This window comes from Anopheles gambiae, chromosome 3 (assembly GCF_943734735.2).
Source record: "Anopheles gambiae chromosome 3, idAnoGambNW_F1_1, whole genome shotgun sequence".
Taxonomy (NCBI): domain Eukaryota; kingdom Metazoa; phylum Arthropoda; class Insecta; order Diptera; family Culicidae; genus Anopheles; species Anopheles gambiae.
In genome coordinates, this window is record NC_064602.1 from 8,830,681 (window position 1) to 8,846,472 (window position 15,792).

The 15,792-nt window shown below is 46.7% G+C and overlaps 1 protein-coding gene across 7 annotated transcripts in view; it reads left to right on the top strand.

The window, feature by feature from the left end:
* The window catches only part of LOC1277670 (tyrosine-protein kinase Btk), a 72,136-nt gene that overhangs the window by 12,929 nt on the left and 43,415 nt on the right, over nt 1-15,792 (top strand). For 6 of the 7 annotated variants that reach the window (XM_061656247.1, XM_061656244.1, XM_061656245.1 and 3 more), the window contains 3 exons: nt 1,941-2,036; nt 2,127-2,259; nt 2,353-2,496. In XM_061656247.1, coding sequence (XP_061512231.1) covers nt 1,941-2,036; nt 2,127-2,259; nt 2,353-2,496 — 373 coding nt within the window. Of the gene's footprint in view, nt 1-1,940; nt 2,037-2,126; nt 2,260-2,352; nt 2,497-11,986; nt 12,128-15,792 lie in introns of those variants that run through there. The other variant, XM_061656249.1, reaches the window with a different exon arrangement.

The window sequence follows — 15,792 nt, forward strand, 5'->3', positions numbered from 1 at the left end:
GGTTTCAATTTAATCTTTCAATGGGAGAAGTGAGAACACTACAACCGGCCTACGAACTATGTCCCGATCGATCCTCGCGTTTTATTTGTGTCTGTCCCATTTCTGAAGACACATCCCCTTGTCCATTGTGTGTGCCCTTGTACGGTGATGCAGCTCCTAGAAGAGGTCAACCCTTGGGCCCTCTTGTTTGGAGTTTGAATTTAGAACGCTATTGTTACGACGAGGTTTACTTCTCATTTGGGGTGTTTTGTAGTTCTTGAAGACTTCTTTACAGAACGCTATGTTTTGTAAAATGATGCATCTTTCTCGGGGTGTAATAGAAACGATGACGAGTATTTGTCTCGTTTTAGGAGTTGATTATGATGAAATTGAGCATTTTTGTGAAGATGTGTTATGAGCTTCCTTGTACACAGGCCAAAAGAGATACACTGGCACAAACAAGACGCTCTCTTCCCCTGCACAAACCCCTTTTTGAGTGACAAATTGAGGTTTTTGGGATAACTAGGAGCTCCAATATTGCTCGCTCGAGTTCCAAAGGTCACCGCCGAAGTACTTCCAGCATAATTAATACGCCTTTTGATGACCCGACGCTGGCAGAGATGCAACAGACAGGACAGGGCGGCGCAGCAGGCAGTAAAGCTCCCAGAAACATCCCATGATATCCCGGTCACCACATTTTGGAATGTGGTGAACGCGTTGGCAAAAGGTCATCGTACGGGCCCTGCGCGCTAATCCTTATGCACGGTGAATAATTTAGATAGATTGCCCGGAACGGATAGTGTGTTGCGGCTGCGGTTTAAAATATTACCTTATTCGTTCCACCCGAAACACACGGGCTGCTGCTGATGATTGGAGTAGCAGCAGTAGCAACAGCACACCAGGCAGGAACGTGACGTACATCGTTTGTTACAAATATGATGAAGCTTTTCACCTCCCTCAGCCATCATCCTGTAAGCTTCACCTCCTTATTGGACCGCAAAGGGAATGCACACGGGACGTCATCGCACAGTGCAACATGCTGTGGTGTGGGGTACATTGGGAAGAGCCCAGAGGAAATAAGGCATCGGTTGTGCTCGAGCGCGCTGCAGAAAAGTGATATTTCCGGCACTCGGGGGAGGTTCTATATTTCCCCCTAGTCAATACGCCATTGCGATTTCAGGATGTGTCCGTGTTTTGGAAAGGATATGAAAATGTGTTTCCCGGAAGCAAGATTTTCTTTGGAAATGTAGTTTGAAATCAGCTTATTCTTATTAGATTTGTAGCTTCTTTTATTCACCTTGCTTGTGCTTTCAATTTGCATGAAGTTGTTCTAATCTAATCAAAGAGCTTTTGCTTGTGTTTTTACTAGTAGAATTGTTTGTTCTATTTCTTTCATCCTCATTGCCCTTCGTTTCACTAAGTGTAAGTGTCTTCTCTATGACTATTTCCTCTATTCAAATGCTCTCAAACTGTTCTTTCTTTACATCAATTGAAAAAGCACACTCTATTTACACTTTCGCCTTCATCTGTTTCGATTCCGACGCTTTTGCTGTTTGTTTTCTATCGTCGTGCTTCTCGTTCTGCTTCACACCGGACACCAACTTTTGGGGAGGAACCACAAGCATTTGCATCACTTTCATCATTTCCCTCAAATGCTGCACTTTTCTGCTTCTCACGTCAACTTATAAAACAAAACTCAACCCAGCACGTACACACTTACATTTTAAATAACACTTTTGCTAATCTCTTTCTCTCTGTCTGTCTGTATCGCTCGCTTAATATCACCATGCTGCACACATTTTCTGTGGTCTCTGTGGGGGGAATGGGAATGGGCCCGCACGTCATTATGAAGCGGAGGAAAGCTCAAAACTTTTACACCAAAAACTTTTACTAATTGTGTCGCTTAACCAAACCATTCTGTCCTATTTTTTCACCGGTTTTTGCTCCGCCGGCATCCACAGAAACGACGCGAGCGCGGCAGGATCAGTGTGAAGGGAGTGCGGCTCGTAGAACCAGCGCTTCTGCACGGCGAGGGCGGTGATGCAGCGGCACCGGATGTAAGTTCTCAGGCGGCGGGACACTGCACACCACCAGCGCACATCAATCTCTTTACTATCGTCGTTTCTTTTTTCGTTCCCACCATCCAGGGCTATCCGTTTCAAGTAGGATACTGCGAAAGTGACGGCATCTACCCGGGTACGACACTGCCCCAGTACACGCTGTATCTAGTGGCGGACAGCGAGAAGGAACGTACCGAGTGGATCTCCTCGATTCGGAAAGGTAGGAAAGGGAGGGAGAGGCCCGAGAGCATCCTTGTCAAGCGGTGTGATGTTACGATTTCATGTTATGTTTTTCCTTCCTTCCTCCAAACAGTCTGCGAAGAGTATAGTCCGAAATCGTTCAGCTACCATCTGGGCCTTTGGTTGGGCCGGAAGTGGTCCTGCTGCAGAAGTTTGAATCGCCGTGCGCTTGGCTGTCAGCTGGCAACGATATGGCCCGAGTACAACAATAATCCAAGTAAGTAAGTTCCAGGCAAAGGATCCAAGTGGTTCCTGTCTGGGACTGGGGCGGGTTTCTTTCAGCGTATAGAAGTCGTATAGAAGGTGATCCGATTAGACTTCGTGAAGCGACCTCAAGATGATGTACCTTGTAACAGCTAAAAAGAAATGAAATTTGAAGACGATGTGGACACTTGTTTCTATGCCATTTTTTATTTTATTATTATTGAATCTTGGAAATATTTCAGGATAGCAAGTGAAGCTGTCCTACAGTCTTTTATTACTACAAATGACTTGCCCTTTTTTTCTTGCTCGGTAAGGTCCCTTAGAATCGTTTTATGTTTTTTGTACACAAATTGAAAGTCTAAGGACGCTAAAGCTCTTACTCTTTTCACCTAGGATTGCATCCAATTGACGTTTCTATTGCTTTAGCACCTGTTAAGTGCTTGCCTGAGATTAGTTTTTTTAAGCCACAAGCCATCCCTATCCTCCTGTGTAACCTGTCCCCCAAGGTCATTGCAGTGAGATAAGCATTCCCGTACGATATAAGCTCGCTTTATGGGCAGTCCATTATGAAAAACGGAACGCTATGGTTTGAAGGTTAGCAGGAAAGGGAACCTTTAAGAAGACAGGTTAATTCCTTATTACACTCTGTGTGTGCTTGTGTGTGCAGTTTGTTTGTTGGTAGCGGTGGCGTTATGATGACAGCATTTACCTGCCCTTCATTGCCCGTTTTGTCCCGCTTTCAAAGCGTAGTTGCCCTTCTTTTTATTTGTGCCTTCAGAAGCTGTTTGCCTTTTCTATTTGTGCAACCTTTTTTTGCCTTTCGTGTGCCATAGACCAAGGGTGTGTGTATGCCACTCCTAGTGCCTTCGAGTCATCCTGAAGAGGGATTAATTTATGTCAGGCACAACGGTTCTTGCTATGGGTGCGTGTGTGTGAGAGTGGGAAGGAAAGTGTCCCTGCTCCCTGCTCGGCAACGACTGCAACACAACCGGATGTTCCCGGGCTGCAACCGTGCTCAAGTAGGAGGCATCCGCTGTAGGCCTTCTTACCGCATTGGCGCTTCTCGGTGTTTGGGTGGTATGGTGTGTAGACTTGGGACTTCTTATCTGCACCTTTCTTGACGGGGCAAAACTTTCCTGCTGGAAGGATATCGGTCAACGGGGCAGCAGGTGAGCAGGTTGGTGGTGGCAGCCTGTGCTGACAGGCAGCTTTTGCGCCGCACTGGCTTCAGGACAGCGTACGGCAATTGCAACCGCTTATCCCGGGCAGGTATTAAATCCTTTCAGCCTCCGTTTTGCTGCTTTGTTCTGCTGTTGAAAGGAAAGTTTATTTTAATGGCCTTTGCTACAGGCACACACACACACAGACGCATATACACAAAGCAGTGTTGTCTCTGAGGAATAGAATGCAACTGAGAATGCATTCCTTTGTAGCATTCCTTTCCATCCTCTCTCGGGCGTACAATGACTGTGGGTAGGTTTTGTGCGCCCAAGGCGGAACTAATTTTTCGTTAATGAAATGCCACCAAACCTGCAATGAGATCCCGGGGAGGATCCGTGACAAATGTGTTACCAAATACCAATTTCTTTTAAATGGTTAGGGCGATCCTGGGACCTGGTTGGGTAAGCCATATGTGTTATCAATTACTAATTTCGTTTCGTTACTTTTTCGCTTTAGGAGAGTGCTTGTTTGCGCTGATGGGTTTTGTGTTGAGTAAAATGTGAAGAATAACTCAATTCTGCATGGTAATCGGTGGTGCCTTTTTCAAACAAAAAAAATCCTTCTTTACGATGCAGTGCAGGAATGCGGATAATAAGGGTGTGGCGTTGGGCCCAGAGCCCACAACGGGAAAATTCCTCAACACACGGACGCCTCAAATGGAGATGAAACACTGAAAACAAGATAATTGTGGAAGCTACAATTCCATTTGCTTTCATTAGCCAATGAATGAAATATTCATTTCACTAATCAAGAACCATTCCCTGCGATCAGATAAACCACTTAACGTATCTTCGCAATTTGCATTGATAATGTACCGGGGCAAAATAATAAAACCGGAGCCCCCGCCAACCCTTGTGCGCGAGAGTGTTCTCACCCCCCGTCATCAACGAACGATCGGTCGGTCTGTGTGCGGATCTAAAAATGGCACACATTTTTTAAAATTGTTTACCATCATGCAATGTGCCGCCGAGGGCTGAAACAAAACGGCCCCAGACGCAACTTCCTCTTCCTCGTACCTCGTACCTGGTTTTTTTTCCGATGTTTCACTGCGTCATGCCACATTTTCCGGCTGGTTCGTGATGAGTCTGAAGCCTTTCTGTCTCTCCTTTCCCACTCGGCACGAGTACAGCTCGCACAGTTTGATCTACAGCCAGAGTTTGTAATATCATTTGTGTGTGTGCTCTTTTCTTTCTGTTCGCACCTCTTAATGACTCACGATCCGCACGGGGCGCACACGTGCCCCGCTTGTGGCAGTGGGAAGTAGTTTGAGCTGTGCGAGTGCTGCAGCACCAAATCATTCGCTCCTCACTGCATAGGTATAGGTAGTTTATCGGCGATGAGCAGTAATTTGCAGCTTAATCGTGTGCATCAGCCATATCCTTTCGATCTCAGCTGTGGACGACGAGGGCAGCAAAACAGGCATAATAATCCGTACCGTGTCTGCTAAGCAGGTCAGCTGCAGAGTCGTGAGAGGAAGTCATCAGCGTGCGTTGTTGATTAGGTGTACGTTACATCAATGCCGAGAAAGGCGAAAGTGTTTGTTTTTGCTGCTTTCTTTTCTATCTCGGTCTGTGCCTTTCATTCAACATTTCGCAATGCTGCGCGGTGATTCATCGCGAGCTGAGCTGGTTTCGACCTGGTTAATCATTGTGTAGAGGGTTATGTTATAACAAATAGAAAGAATAATAAGTAATAACAACTACAAACAACAAAAACTACATCCCTAAGATCATCAAGATGCGGAAGCCAAACGATTTGAGCTTCAAGGGACGATCGATTATCGTAGATTGCATTCTTTCTCTCTCTCTCTCCCATAAAAACCGTAACGAGTTTAACCTCGTCCATGAAACCTTCCAAGCGTTGTAAGATAGGAACCGTGCTTAGCAGACGCATATGCAAAAGCAGCACCGAAACGGGGGGAAAAACCGGAAAGGGGTCGTGTGCCAAAAACACACTGTCTCCTGCCACATGGTTTCTAATTAGCGTCATTAGCCTTTTGCGAACAAACGATTCCCCCAAGCGCGCAGGTTCGATGCTGCCGCTGCTGCTGCCGTCGGCGCGTCTAATGATCATGGACAGTGTGATGTGTTGATGTTGATGTCTATTTTTGTCAGACAAATATGCAGAACAGAGCACCAGCGTTGCTGCAGAGATTTGCGAAAGGGAAAGAACGGGCAAAAGGTACCTAACCGCCTGCCACCAGTTCCTTTTGCCGTGACCGTGGATGAATGTTTACCACCGGAAATGTTGTTTGTGTGTGTGTGTTTTTTCAGTTTTGAGAAGGTGCACCTGTTGTTTCAATTAGTATTTTTGCTCTGCAGCTTTGCGCATACGACGGCGGAAGCAACGAGTTTTTGGGAAGTTAATTTGGTTCGAACTGTGCGCGACATGCGTCCGGTCCCTAAATGCAAGCGCACAAATGAAGCATGTCCTTCACTGACTTGTGTTTATGTGTTTATGGTTAATTTGTTTGCAAATTGTATTGTGGACGAAGTAATTGGAGGAGAGCTCAATGCTTACGCGCCGAGCTTTGTGCTGGCGTTGCCGAAGTCCGAAGACCTTGTGAAGCTAACTTATCCACCATCTCTGTAAACTACACTTATTTTCTATGAATTTGTAAACGATTTGCATATTATTAACATTCATTCACAGTTTTATATCGCTTCTAAATCAAACCCTATTAGAATAACAGATGTTTCTCTTTTGCTTTTTATTAATCAATCTGGACCTTTTTTGTGTGCGCTGGGTTCCGGGATCGGGAGATCTTGATCGCTGTACCAAAGTTCAGCACGATGCCCTCTCCCGCTTCGTATCGTATTTTATGGAATTGAAACATGAAAATCATTCCGAGAAAAACGGTAGAAACCTTTCTGGTGCGACCATAAATACGATGAATTTCGGACGCGCCGATGGTTCAGGTGCCCCCTCTGCCCGGCTGCCGGATGGGGGCCGAAGTGGGTGATGGAATTGAAAATTTTAAATGCGATGAGTTTTACTACCGTCGGCTGTCGTTTGTGGTTGTGCTCGCCCCGTACACGTCTTCTACGGCGATGGGTTCGTCGCTGATGCATGCGTTTAAATTTATTGTTCTACGGGTCAATGTTGAGGTCTCTTAACTTTGTTCCTCTTTATTTTTTACATACCTCCTCCAGGGAAGAGGGGAGGGAAAACAGACGTTTTACGGTGGTAATATATTTTATTCTTTCTCCTCTTGCACTGCGGTTTGCACGAAAACGAGCAGCAGCAGCAGCAGCAGTAGAGGGACAGTACGCATATTTCGTTCCTTTCCCCAAAGGTTTAATCTTAAGGACTCCTGCTCCGACTGCATGCTGTGACGCGCTTTGGCGTACTTTTCCGTCTCGAACCATTCGAGCTCGCTGACGGAGCATAATCGGGGCAGATATTTGATGAGTTGTCTGCTGCCCTCTTCCGCAAAAGGCCAAATGTGCCCAGCTGTTGGCGGGGTGGCGCGTTTATCCGGAAGACCTCCTCGCTTCACGTTTCGTTTTCGAGGGTGAGTTGATTTGTTTGGTGAGGATAATTCCACACTCACCGGTGGTTACGGACCATCGCAAAGTTTTATTGGTCGAGCTTTTCGAGCTCTGGTGCTGGGCACTGTGGTGGTGTGAGATTATTATCAGTTCGTTTTAAGCGGCACTGGGAGAAGAAGCGGAATGATAGATGATGGAGCGGAAAAGAGCGTTGACGAATCGGGGGAAGAAAGTTCATTCTTGCGCATCATCATCATCAGCATCATCGAAGAAGATCGACATTTATGGTTCTTTTTGTTGGGCGAATACTCTTCGCTCGGGACTGGATGAAGCGTCTTTGTCTGTCTCGTCCCTTGGGATTTTGGTAGATTGCCCCTCAAACGAAACCGAGGTGAAATAAAGCTGTATGGAAATTGTTCTTTTACGTGTGAGACCTTTTTCCTCCGTTCGTTTTTTGTTTGGTTTTCAACGAACCAGGGAAACCGACATTTCCGACGAATCGAAATGGAGTTTATTTCTAATGCACGTGTGAGCCATATGTCGTTCGCTTGGTGCGTTGACCTTGTTCTCGGTGAATAGGCGTAATTAGAGACGATTCGAAATAATTTATTCCTCTTGTCGTTCCCAGTTTTTCCCTACTTTTATCATCCGACTTGTTTAAAGATTCTTGGATTTCGTGTGTCTGGAATAAAATGACGATACGTTCTGGATTGTTGGAGTTATTCAACAAATTGCTACAATTGCTCTTAAGTCAATAAGCTCATTCTCTGAACATCATCTAAGAAGATTAGCTCAATGTTCGGAGTAACCTGAACCCAGGGACTAAACCCATTTCTTGATCAAAGCCCCATTCCAGCCTTTGGGACGAGAAAATTGTGCCGTTTGCAATGCTTTTTGTCTTTCCCTTCCTGCAGCACCTTTGCACGACACCCGGCGCAAAACTGCAACACCATTTCGGTGCCATTTTTGCGCACACAGCAATAAGGCGTGGGACCCAGTGCACCGAACTCCCCCGAACCCAAGGTGTTGTGAAATCAATTTCAATAAATTATTCAAATGATCATCCAATACTCCTTTTCTCCGAGATATGCTGCGAGAGTTCGACCGAGCGGTTCGACCGAGATGCTGAGGTCGTGATGTTCCCGGTCCGGTTCTTCTGGTGCGACCCGGTTGCGAGGCGAATGGTAGGGTAGGGGACAAAGAGAGAGAGAGAGAACCAAGGCAAAAGGGCTACCCAGACTGTCGCAGTTCGCAAAGGTGTATTGAATATTGACGTCAGCCAGCAACAGGATTTTGTGTGTGAAGTGGTTGGTTTGCTGCAAACTCCGTGCACCGGGCAAGAAGTTCAGCAGGAGAAAGAAGCAGCGAGGTTTTGCTGATGTTTAAATTGTATGCATACAGAACTTCTTATGGTTGGGTACGTCGTAGCCTTTGCCTCGATAAGCAACAATAAAGATGCTTATAACAATGAAGATTTTACGAGCGACACAAACAAGTGAATGTAGCACTTACAAAAGAATTCGTTGTTGATCGCAAAAGACATTCTGAGAAGGTAATAAGTTATGTTTCTGTTAAAAGAAAGTACATTGCTACCCATGCACATAATTAGCTACGCCTTATTCGTTCCAGCACAGCTCCAATTACCTTTCTTTTCGTAAGAACGAGCTATTAAATCATACCGAGAGTACACTTTTTTAATTAACTTAATACCATACCTTTATTAAAATACCTCCTGTAGGCATAGTCTGACTGCTGGTGAGGTTTTTGTGAGCCCGTAAGAACGATCACCACCCTTCACCACCAAAACCTATGACACATTGGTTGTGTTGCTGCACTTATCTCACTCGCAGGGCCGGATCCGATCTCTTTATAAACTCCGGCGTTTGCTGCGCTGGCAACTAAACCATATCTACCCCGCAAATGCTTTGTTGTTGTGTCAGTTCCGCCGCAACCATTATTGCATTAACCGTTGACCGTCCAGTTCCTTCCTGATCCTACCCCACCCTTTCGTTAAGTGGCTTATCATCGCGATCACGCCCGGCGGGGTTCAGTGGTCGGGTCTGTTTGCTTGCTTGCAGTTGGCTTCCCAATTAGCAGCTCATAACAATTTACTTAGCTTGTTTTTGCAGCGAGCTCTCGCGGTACCCAGGCTTGAAAGCTGAAAGTAAAGAATTGTAAACCTTTCTGGAGTATGTGCTGGCAGCCACCCTTGGAGGAGACAACAAGTCATTAGGTTTGAGTAATTCCTGCTAGTACAGTTGGTGGTTGTTTTCCATGTTGCTGTTAGGCACTGAAATGGGATTTGCTGGTGGTTTTGGTTGGTCCGGGCGGTGCAACTTGGCGCTTAGTTCCTGCCCAGGTGTTCATACTGCATTTGGGTCGCTTTGTAGGAAACCCTTTTGGGCAAATTTAGCAGAACACACAAGCAAGAACGAACTTTATACATGGTGAAAGGTTAAAATATGGCCTAGAATGGCTTCAAGTTTGATTTTAACTCATCCACTAAAGCCGCAGATACTCCTATTCATTTAAAATTAATCTTATCGTACATATGAACAGCTTCCACTGACGTTATGTCATCCAATTTTATGTGCTAATAAAATACCCTGACAAGCACCGCTGCTCCCAGAAAGGCAACATTTTTGGTAAAGATGTCATTGCCAGTGCATAAAACGGGTGAAGATTATTTATTATGCAGCACGTCATCATTTCACACGGACACCAACCGATGCCGTACTAATAACAACAATCACTGCGACCGTTTCGGGATCATCGGGATGAATGTGTGTTTACGGTGAACCTTCTGGAGCTGTACCGGGGGTTGATAATATTTGCACATTTGGGTTTCCTTTTTTATGGCGAAGAGCGTGTTAAGAAAGGAAATAAACTAAAACCAAATGTATCTGCAAGCGAGCGAGTGCGGGTTTTGTGTTGTTGTGATCGGTTCAATGGCCTGTTTCGCAGACGGAATGTTTTGCTGGCTCCAGACACAAAGAAAATGGCAAAAAGGATGGAACCCTTTTTTTCGCAGCTATTTGTGCCTTTCAACATTGAGAAACGGGATCGGATTGCATCATTTTAGTGGTTTATTTCATAATCTTTCTAGAAGTATCGTTTCCTATATGAGAGTGCCTCAGTAATATTAATGTATTTTCTTGTTCTTGATCTCTTTCCAGGTAAGTTGAATGGAAATCATTGGGAGCTCTCTAGTAGTGCGTAAGTTAACTCGTCTGATTAAATCCTTACAAAAACCTTAATCGAAAACTCCGGTGGGAATAGTACTCATTGATCGTTTTGTACCCCTTTAATGCGTGGAGTGCAGTGACCCCTTTCTGAAGCTGAGTCCAATCGCACACACCCCCAACATGCTAAAAAAAAGATACACACACACACACACACACACACAAAAAAGATAAATGGATCATGAAGGTTTCACCATCTACTCTACGTTCCGCCAGCTCTTCTATTTATCTTTCTGTGTCTAGTTTCCATCCCGAACTCCCTCTTTCGTCTGATCTTATGATCACTTTTTTGTGACAATCACTTAATCATGCTTGTGTACCACACACTTTACTACGCAAAGCGCTTAGTTCTCCGTTTGTAAGCGGTAACAACAATGAAAGATCATGTTTTTATTGTAATCTTTCCCTCAAGTACCAAACCCCCTTTTGGTGGGTAGTGGCCCTGTGTACGAATGTGCGCTCAAACGATCGGGTACGGGTGCGAAAAAGAGATAGGGGGAATGGTTTTCTTCCCTTCTTGCAAGTCCTCGCTTGCTACCTCCCGTCACCTTTTCTTTATGCGGCTTTCCATCGCCCATCTCGAGAAGACCTGTTCCCTGTGGGGGTCGTTTGCATGTGTTCGTAGCATACACTCCGGGAGCACTGGAACCGTGCGCACTGCGGGCTAGAGAAGAGAAACCATTTGAAGTGGTATAGATAGTACCGCGGAGACACGCATACACCAGCTGCCTGCTCCAAAAGCCGAGAGCAAAGCTCACCAACTCGTATGTAAAGTTCGGTCATTCGCTCGCTCTTTCTCCCGTTTCTGCGCCTACAGCTACTTGGTTTGTGCGAAGAAGAAACCTCCTATCCCCCGCGGTAGTAGGGGTAGAACGCGCCACCCTGTGCCGTGTTTGATTCACCTCTTTGGGCCGCACCAAACACTACCACCCTCTTCGGGAACGGTACGATCGACCTGTTGTGTGTATTGCCTGGTCGTTCACACGCGGACAAAGAGAGCATCCACTTTTGCTACATATATCCCTCCAAGAAGACGAACGCTGCACACGATCAGACTTGATCGAGCAAGACTTGTTCAAGAGGGAGGGCCTTAATCTGACCTGCAGCCTTCGGGACGTTGCGGCGAAGGAAGAAGAGTTGATTCTTCGAGCTGCGGATGGGTCAGGAGATTTGTCTCGATTCTTGATCCTCCCAAGAGCTCTCTTCTCTGGAGTTCGGGAACCTGGGGAGTTCGTCTGAAGTTGCGCTGCTGCTGCCTTTGGTTGGTGGTGGTTCACCCTCTTCAGAAGCTTAACTTTTGGAAGCATGATGATCGCTCTCTTCGCTCCCGTGTTGATCTGACTGCGGCTGTTGTCGCTGCAACGACGGGCTTGTGGTTGTGAAGGTGCCAACCATCTTTATGCTCTCCGGCTCTGTGGCTGTGTGCGTGGTTCGCACGCGTTCATGTTCGAGCATGATCGAAACGGAACCAGCATGAGAGCGTAAGAGCGAGCGAGAGAGAGAGAGAGAAAAGGCGAGCGAGAGTGCCCATGTTTTGATGGCACGGGTTTCGGATGTGGAGGGCTTAGTTGTTGCGTTTCTGTCGTACACTTCGGACGTACACTTTGTACCGTCCGCGTGAACCGTCCAGTTTTGTCGGACCCGTGGTTGTGTGTTTCTCCCTTCGTTTGGTGGTCCTGTTCCCACTTTGGTTAGTGTTTGGCAGTGTTTGTGCGCATATGTGTGTGTGTGTGTGTTTTGAATGTATTAGGAACCATTTGCAAAACTGTGGAAACATGAAGAAAATTGTATGAGCGTTTTGGCGTTTATTACGAGCAAGCAAACAGCGTGTGATTGTGACACGTAAAATTCAGTGACACGTCAAGCAATTACATGTGAGGGACAGAGAGAAGTAAATTGAGCGTAAAACGGAGAGTTCGATCGTGACTGATCACCACCTGCCCAGTTGTGTTCCCGAAGCGAGATGGTCAATTTGGGGATTCGATTTCGAAAGTTAAGATCGCCACAACATACTGATCATCATCTCCTCCGTCCCTCGTTCGCTTCGCAGTGCTTCCCTTCCCGTGTGTTCCGCAGTGAAAAGGCAGTGTCACATAACAAAGGCAGCCAAGTTCCAAGCCCAAGCTGGAAGCAGCAACAGAAAGATTGAATTCGCGTGAGATTGTGATCATCTCGCGGTACGCCCTCATTCGTGCAAGTGCACGCGGTCGCGAAAACGGGGAAGCGAGAGAGTAAGGTAGCTTTCGTCGCTTGCTGCAGCGTTGAAGTCGCCGTTCCTTCCCGTGCGAGCTAATTGCAGGGTTGTGCGAAAAGGGGCTCGAAAGTGCAAACGCGCGCGCGCTCGCTCTGCAAGATGAAAGTGGTCGCGGTGTAGTGTTTGGTGTTCGTTTTCGGTGTGCGCGGACATCACACGGGCCCGAGTACAACGAGTGACCGAGCGAAAAGAGTGTGCGTAGCGTGTGGTGTCCCTCACTCTCGGTGTGTGTGTATGTGTATTCCAGAGGAGTGAGACTGTTTCTAATTCTACCGCCGCTGGCTGTGCTTATCTGTGCCACCTTTCAAACCAACTTCAAGAAGGACCCAAACTCCGGGGCGCTGAGTTTTCTTCATTTTGTGTTGCCTTTGGGGTTCGTTGCTTGCTGTTCGATCTTCAAAACTTGTCTCCGATCGAGACGAAGGGGTTGCTGTTGTATGTGTGTAGTATAGCCATGCCACAGCCACTTCACGGCCGGTTTTTGGTGTGAATGTGTGTGTGTGTCTGGTGTGAGTTAGATATGCGTGCGCGGGGCCTGCTGCATCGTGTACCTAGTGCACCAGCCCTCGATCGACACGCAGGCAGGGACAGGTTTTCTCAGCAGGTCAACTCGTCTTTGTTTTGTTTTTAATGCTTTCCTTCGTTTCTGTGCGGTTTAGAAGAAGCGGAACGTGCACCGTCACCCGTCCGCTTCCTCTGACAAGTGTATTTTGTGCGTGTATTTTTGGAACTGGCGTTAATGTATACATATCTATTGCCGAACGTATTGTTAGACAAATAATTGCAAGAAGAGTAGATACGGGTAATTAAAGCACCACTTTGTAGCACTTTGATCCTACACGGCTGTACGGTAATCACCATCAGAAGAGGAGTTGCTGTGCTTCCTCTCCGCGCGTATCTAATTATCTTCATCCTTGCTGATCCGTCGCAAGGTTCGATGTACCTACGGACTAGATCCGGCAATTAATATTCTAGTTGAGCAGCTCTTGTTCACATCACATTAAATTGAGTGACGAACAAATTGATGTTGCTGCAGGGGTTTTAGTACCTACTGTATGGTAATGGTTGTATAATGTAGCTCCTAGCTTTTTGTGAAATAAGAAGAATAAGAACAACATGAGAGCTACATAGGACTTTCTTCAACAACAACAAAAAAGACGAAAAATAGAAAGGCAAAGCACCGTTTTCCATTCTAGCTTACATTAGCATTATTAATGCAATCACTTCCTACCTACTTCTAGCCTTCTTCAACGTACTCTCCTCCATTCGAACACGAGCTCCTCTGCCTCTCACATCGCTTGGCAAAAAAAGATCGAAAAGAACAAAACCGGTTAATCTATAAGTACGATTGTCCCAGCGCTGGTAGGCAAATGTCTGTCTCCACTGCGTTGCGCAGTTAAGCACGCCATCGACACCACCGTACCCTGTTTTTCTCTTCACCTCACAACACGCTTCCGAAGCGCATCCAAAGAAGAAGGCATTAGACACTCGCTCGCACACGCCCCACCGACAGGCGGGAAGACCGGTTGACAGTACCTAAGTTCTGTATGCAAATTTGCCAAAGCAGCGTGCAAACGCAGCGGCACACAGCATGATCTTTGGCAAAATGTCATAAGGCGCTGTCGCAAAACAGAGAGGACACGAGACGTTGTGATAAGGCTATGCACATCCCCCCTCTTCACCATGCAGTGGTGGCGAAGCTGCAGTTGAAGTGTGTGTGTGTGTGTGTGTGTATGTGTGTGTGTGTGTGTGTGTGTAAAACAACTCCACAGCAGCAGCTACGCCTGCATTATGCAATGGTGTGCACCGCTGCAGCAGTAGGTTGCAGTTCATAATTGTCAGCTCGTATTGACCACCACCAGGGCAAGCACTCTAAAAGGTATCTTTTTGTTGGTGTTTTTGTTACCATTTTTCGGCCGTTTCGTTACGCGACGCGGTTTCAATTTCTGGACACACTGACAGACTTCGAACTTGGGTTGTCGAAGGAATTGGAGGTGATCTTGGGTGCAAAAATCGGTGCCCATGGGTCGGTGCCATTTTTTGTTGGTTTGGTGTGGTTTGTTTTGTGCAGCGTGGCGAATGCAGTGTAGATATACGAGTGTTTTTCTTCTTCTTCTTCTTTTCCTGTCCTGGTAAGCAAAACCAACCTCCCCGCGTGCTCCACCATACCCTTGGATTGCGCGATCTCCGCAGGTTATAAGACGATTAACGATTCCGTAGATCGTGGCACCGGTGGACGTGTACGTGTCGCACATTTAACGTCGGTGTCTTTCTTTCTACACCGAACCCTGCTCCCCCTGCTTTGCCTACCCCCGTGCGCCAATTGCCCGGAGACCCAACGGGCGGGTTGCAGTGTTTGAGAAATGATCCAAGCACTTCGCCCGGGCAGCACTCCGCGCTGGACAACTAGAGAGAAGGCAAACAATGCGCACTTTTGTTGCAAGGAGCCTGTCTGGGCGAGCTGGTTGAGTTTCCCCTTCCCTTCGTAGCTGGGCAGTGTGATATCTCGTTTGAGCAATGATCTTGCCGCCGGCGATCGTAAGTTTTACCACCGAGCCTATGACAAACCTTAACGGGCTCTTAGAAGGGGCCGAGAGCTACCTTGCAACAGAGCGGTGGGTGGGGGGGGGGAGGCGTTTTGCGTACGACACATTGCGTTCGGGTCCAGCTGTGCAGCATTGAAGGTGCTTTTTTGTTGGTGTGTTGCGATTCGATCTGCAATATAAAGCAATGTGTGACCATTGGAGATATCTTGGAGCTGTGTGCAGACAGGGATAGTGCATTCGAAGGTGACGCGTTTTTTTTTCTTCTGAGCACACCACGAACGCAAGTGGACTTTATCGAGACATTTGGCGGATGATTGTGGTGCACGCGGGCGGGGTGCAATAATTGATCGAAAGGAGGGTCAGTGCTTGGACAGCTGTGATACGATTTGCACCGTAAGTAAGCGTAGGTCCAGTTCGATTTTGAGATAAGCAAATGGATGGAGTTATTGGAGTGAGGTTGCAGCAATCCTGGAGACGGGTGAGATGCTTTCAATAAACTCGCTTTCAACGCTGGTCACCTTGGAATTGTATGGTTATTGATGTCCAATGGAAGAA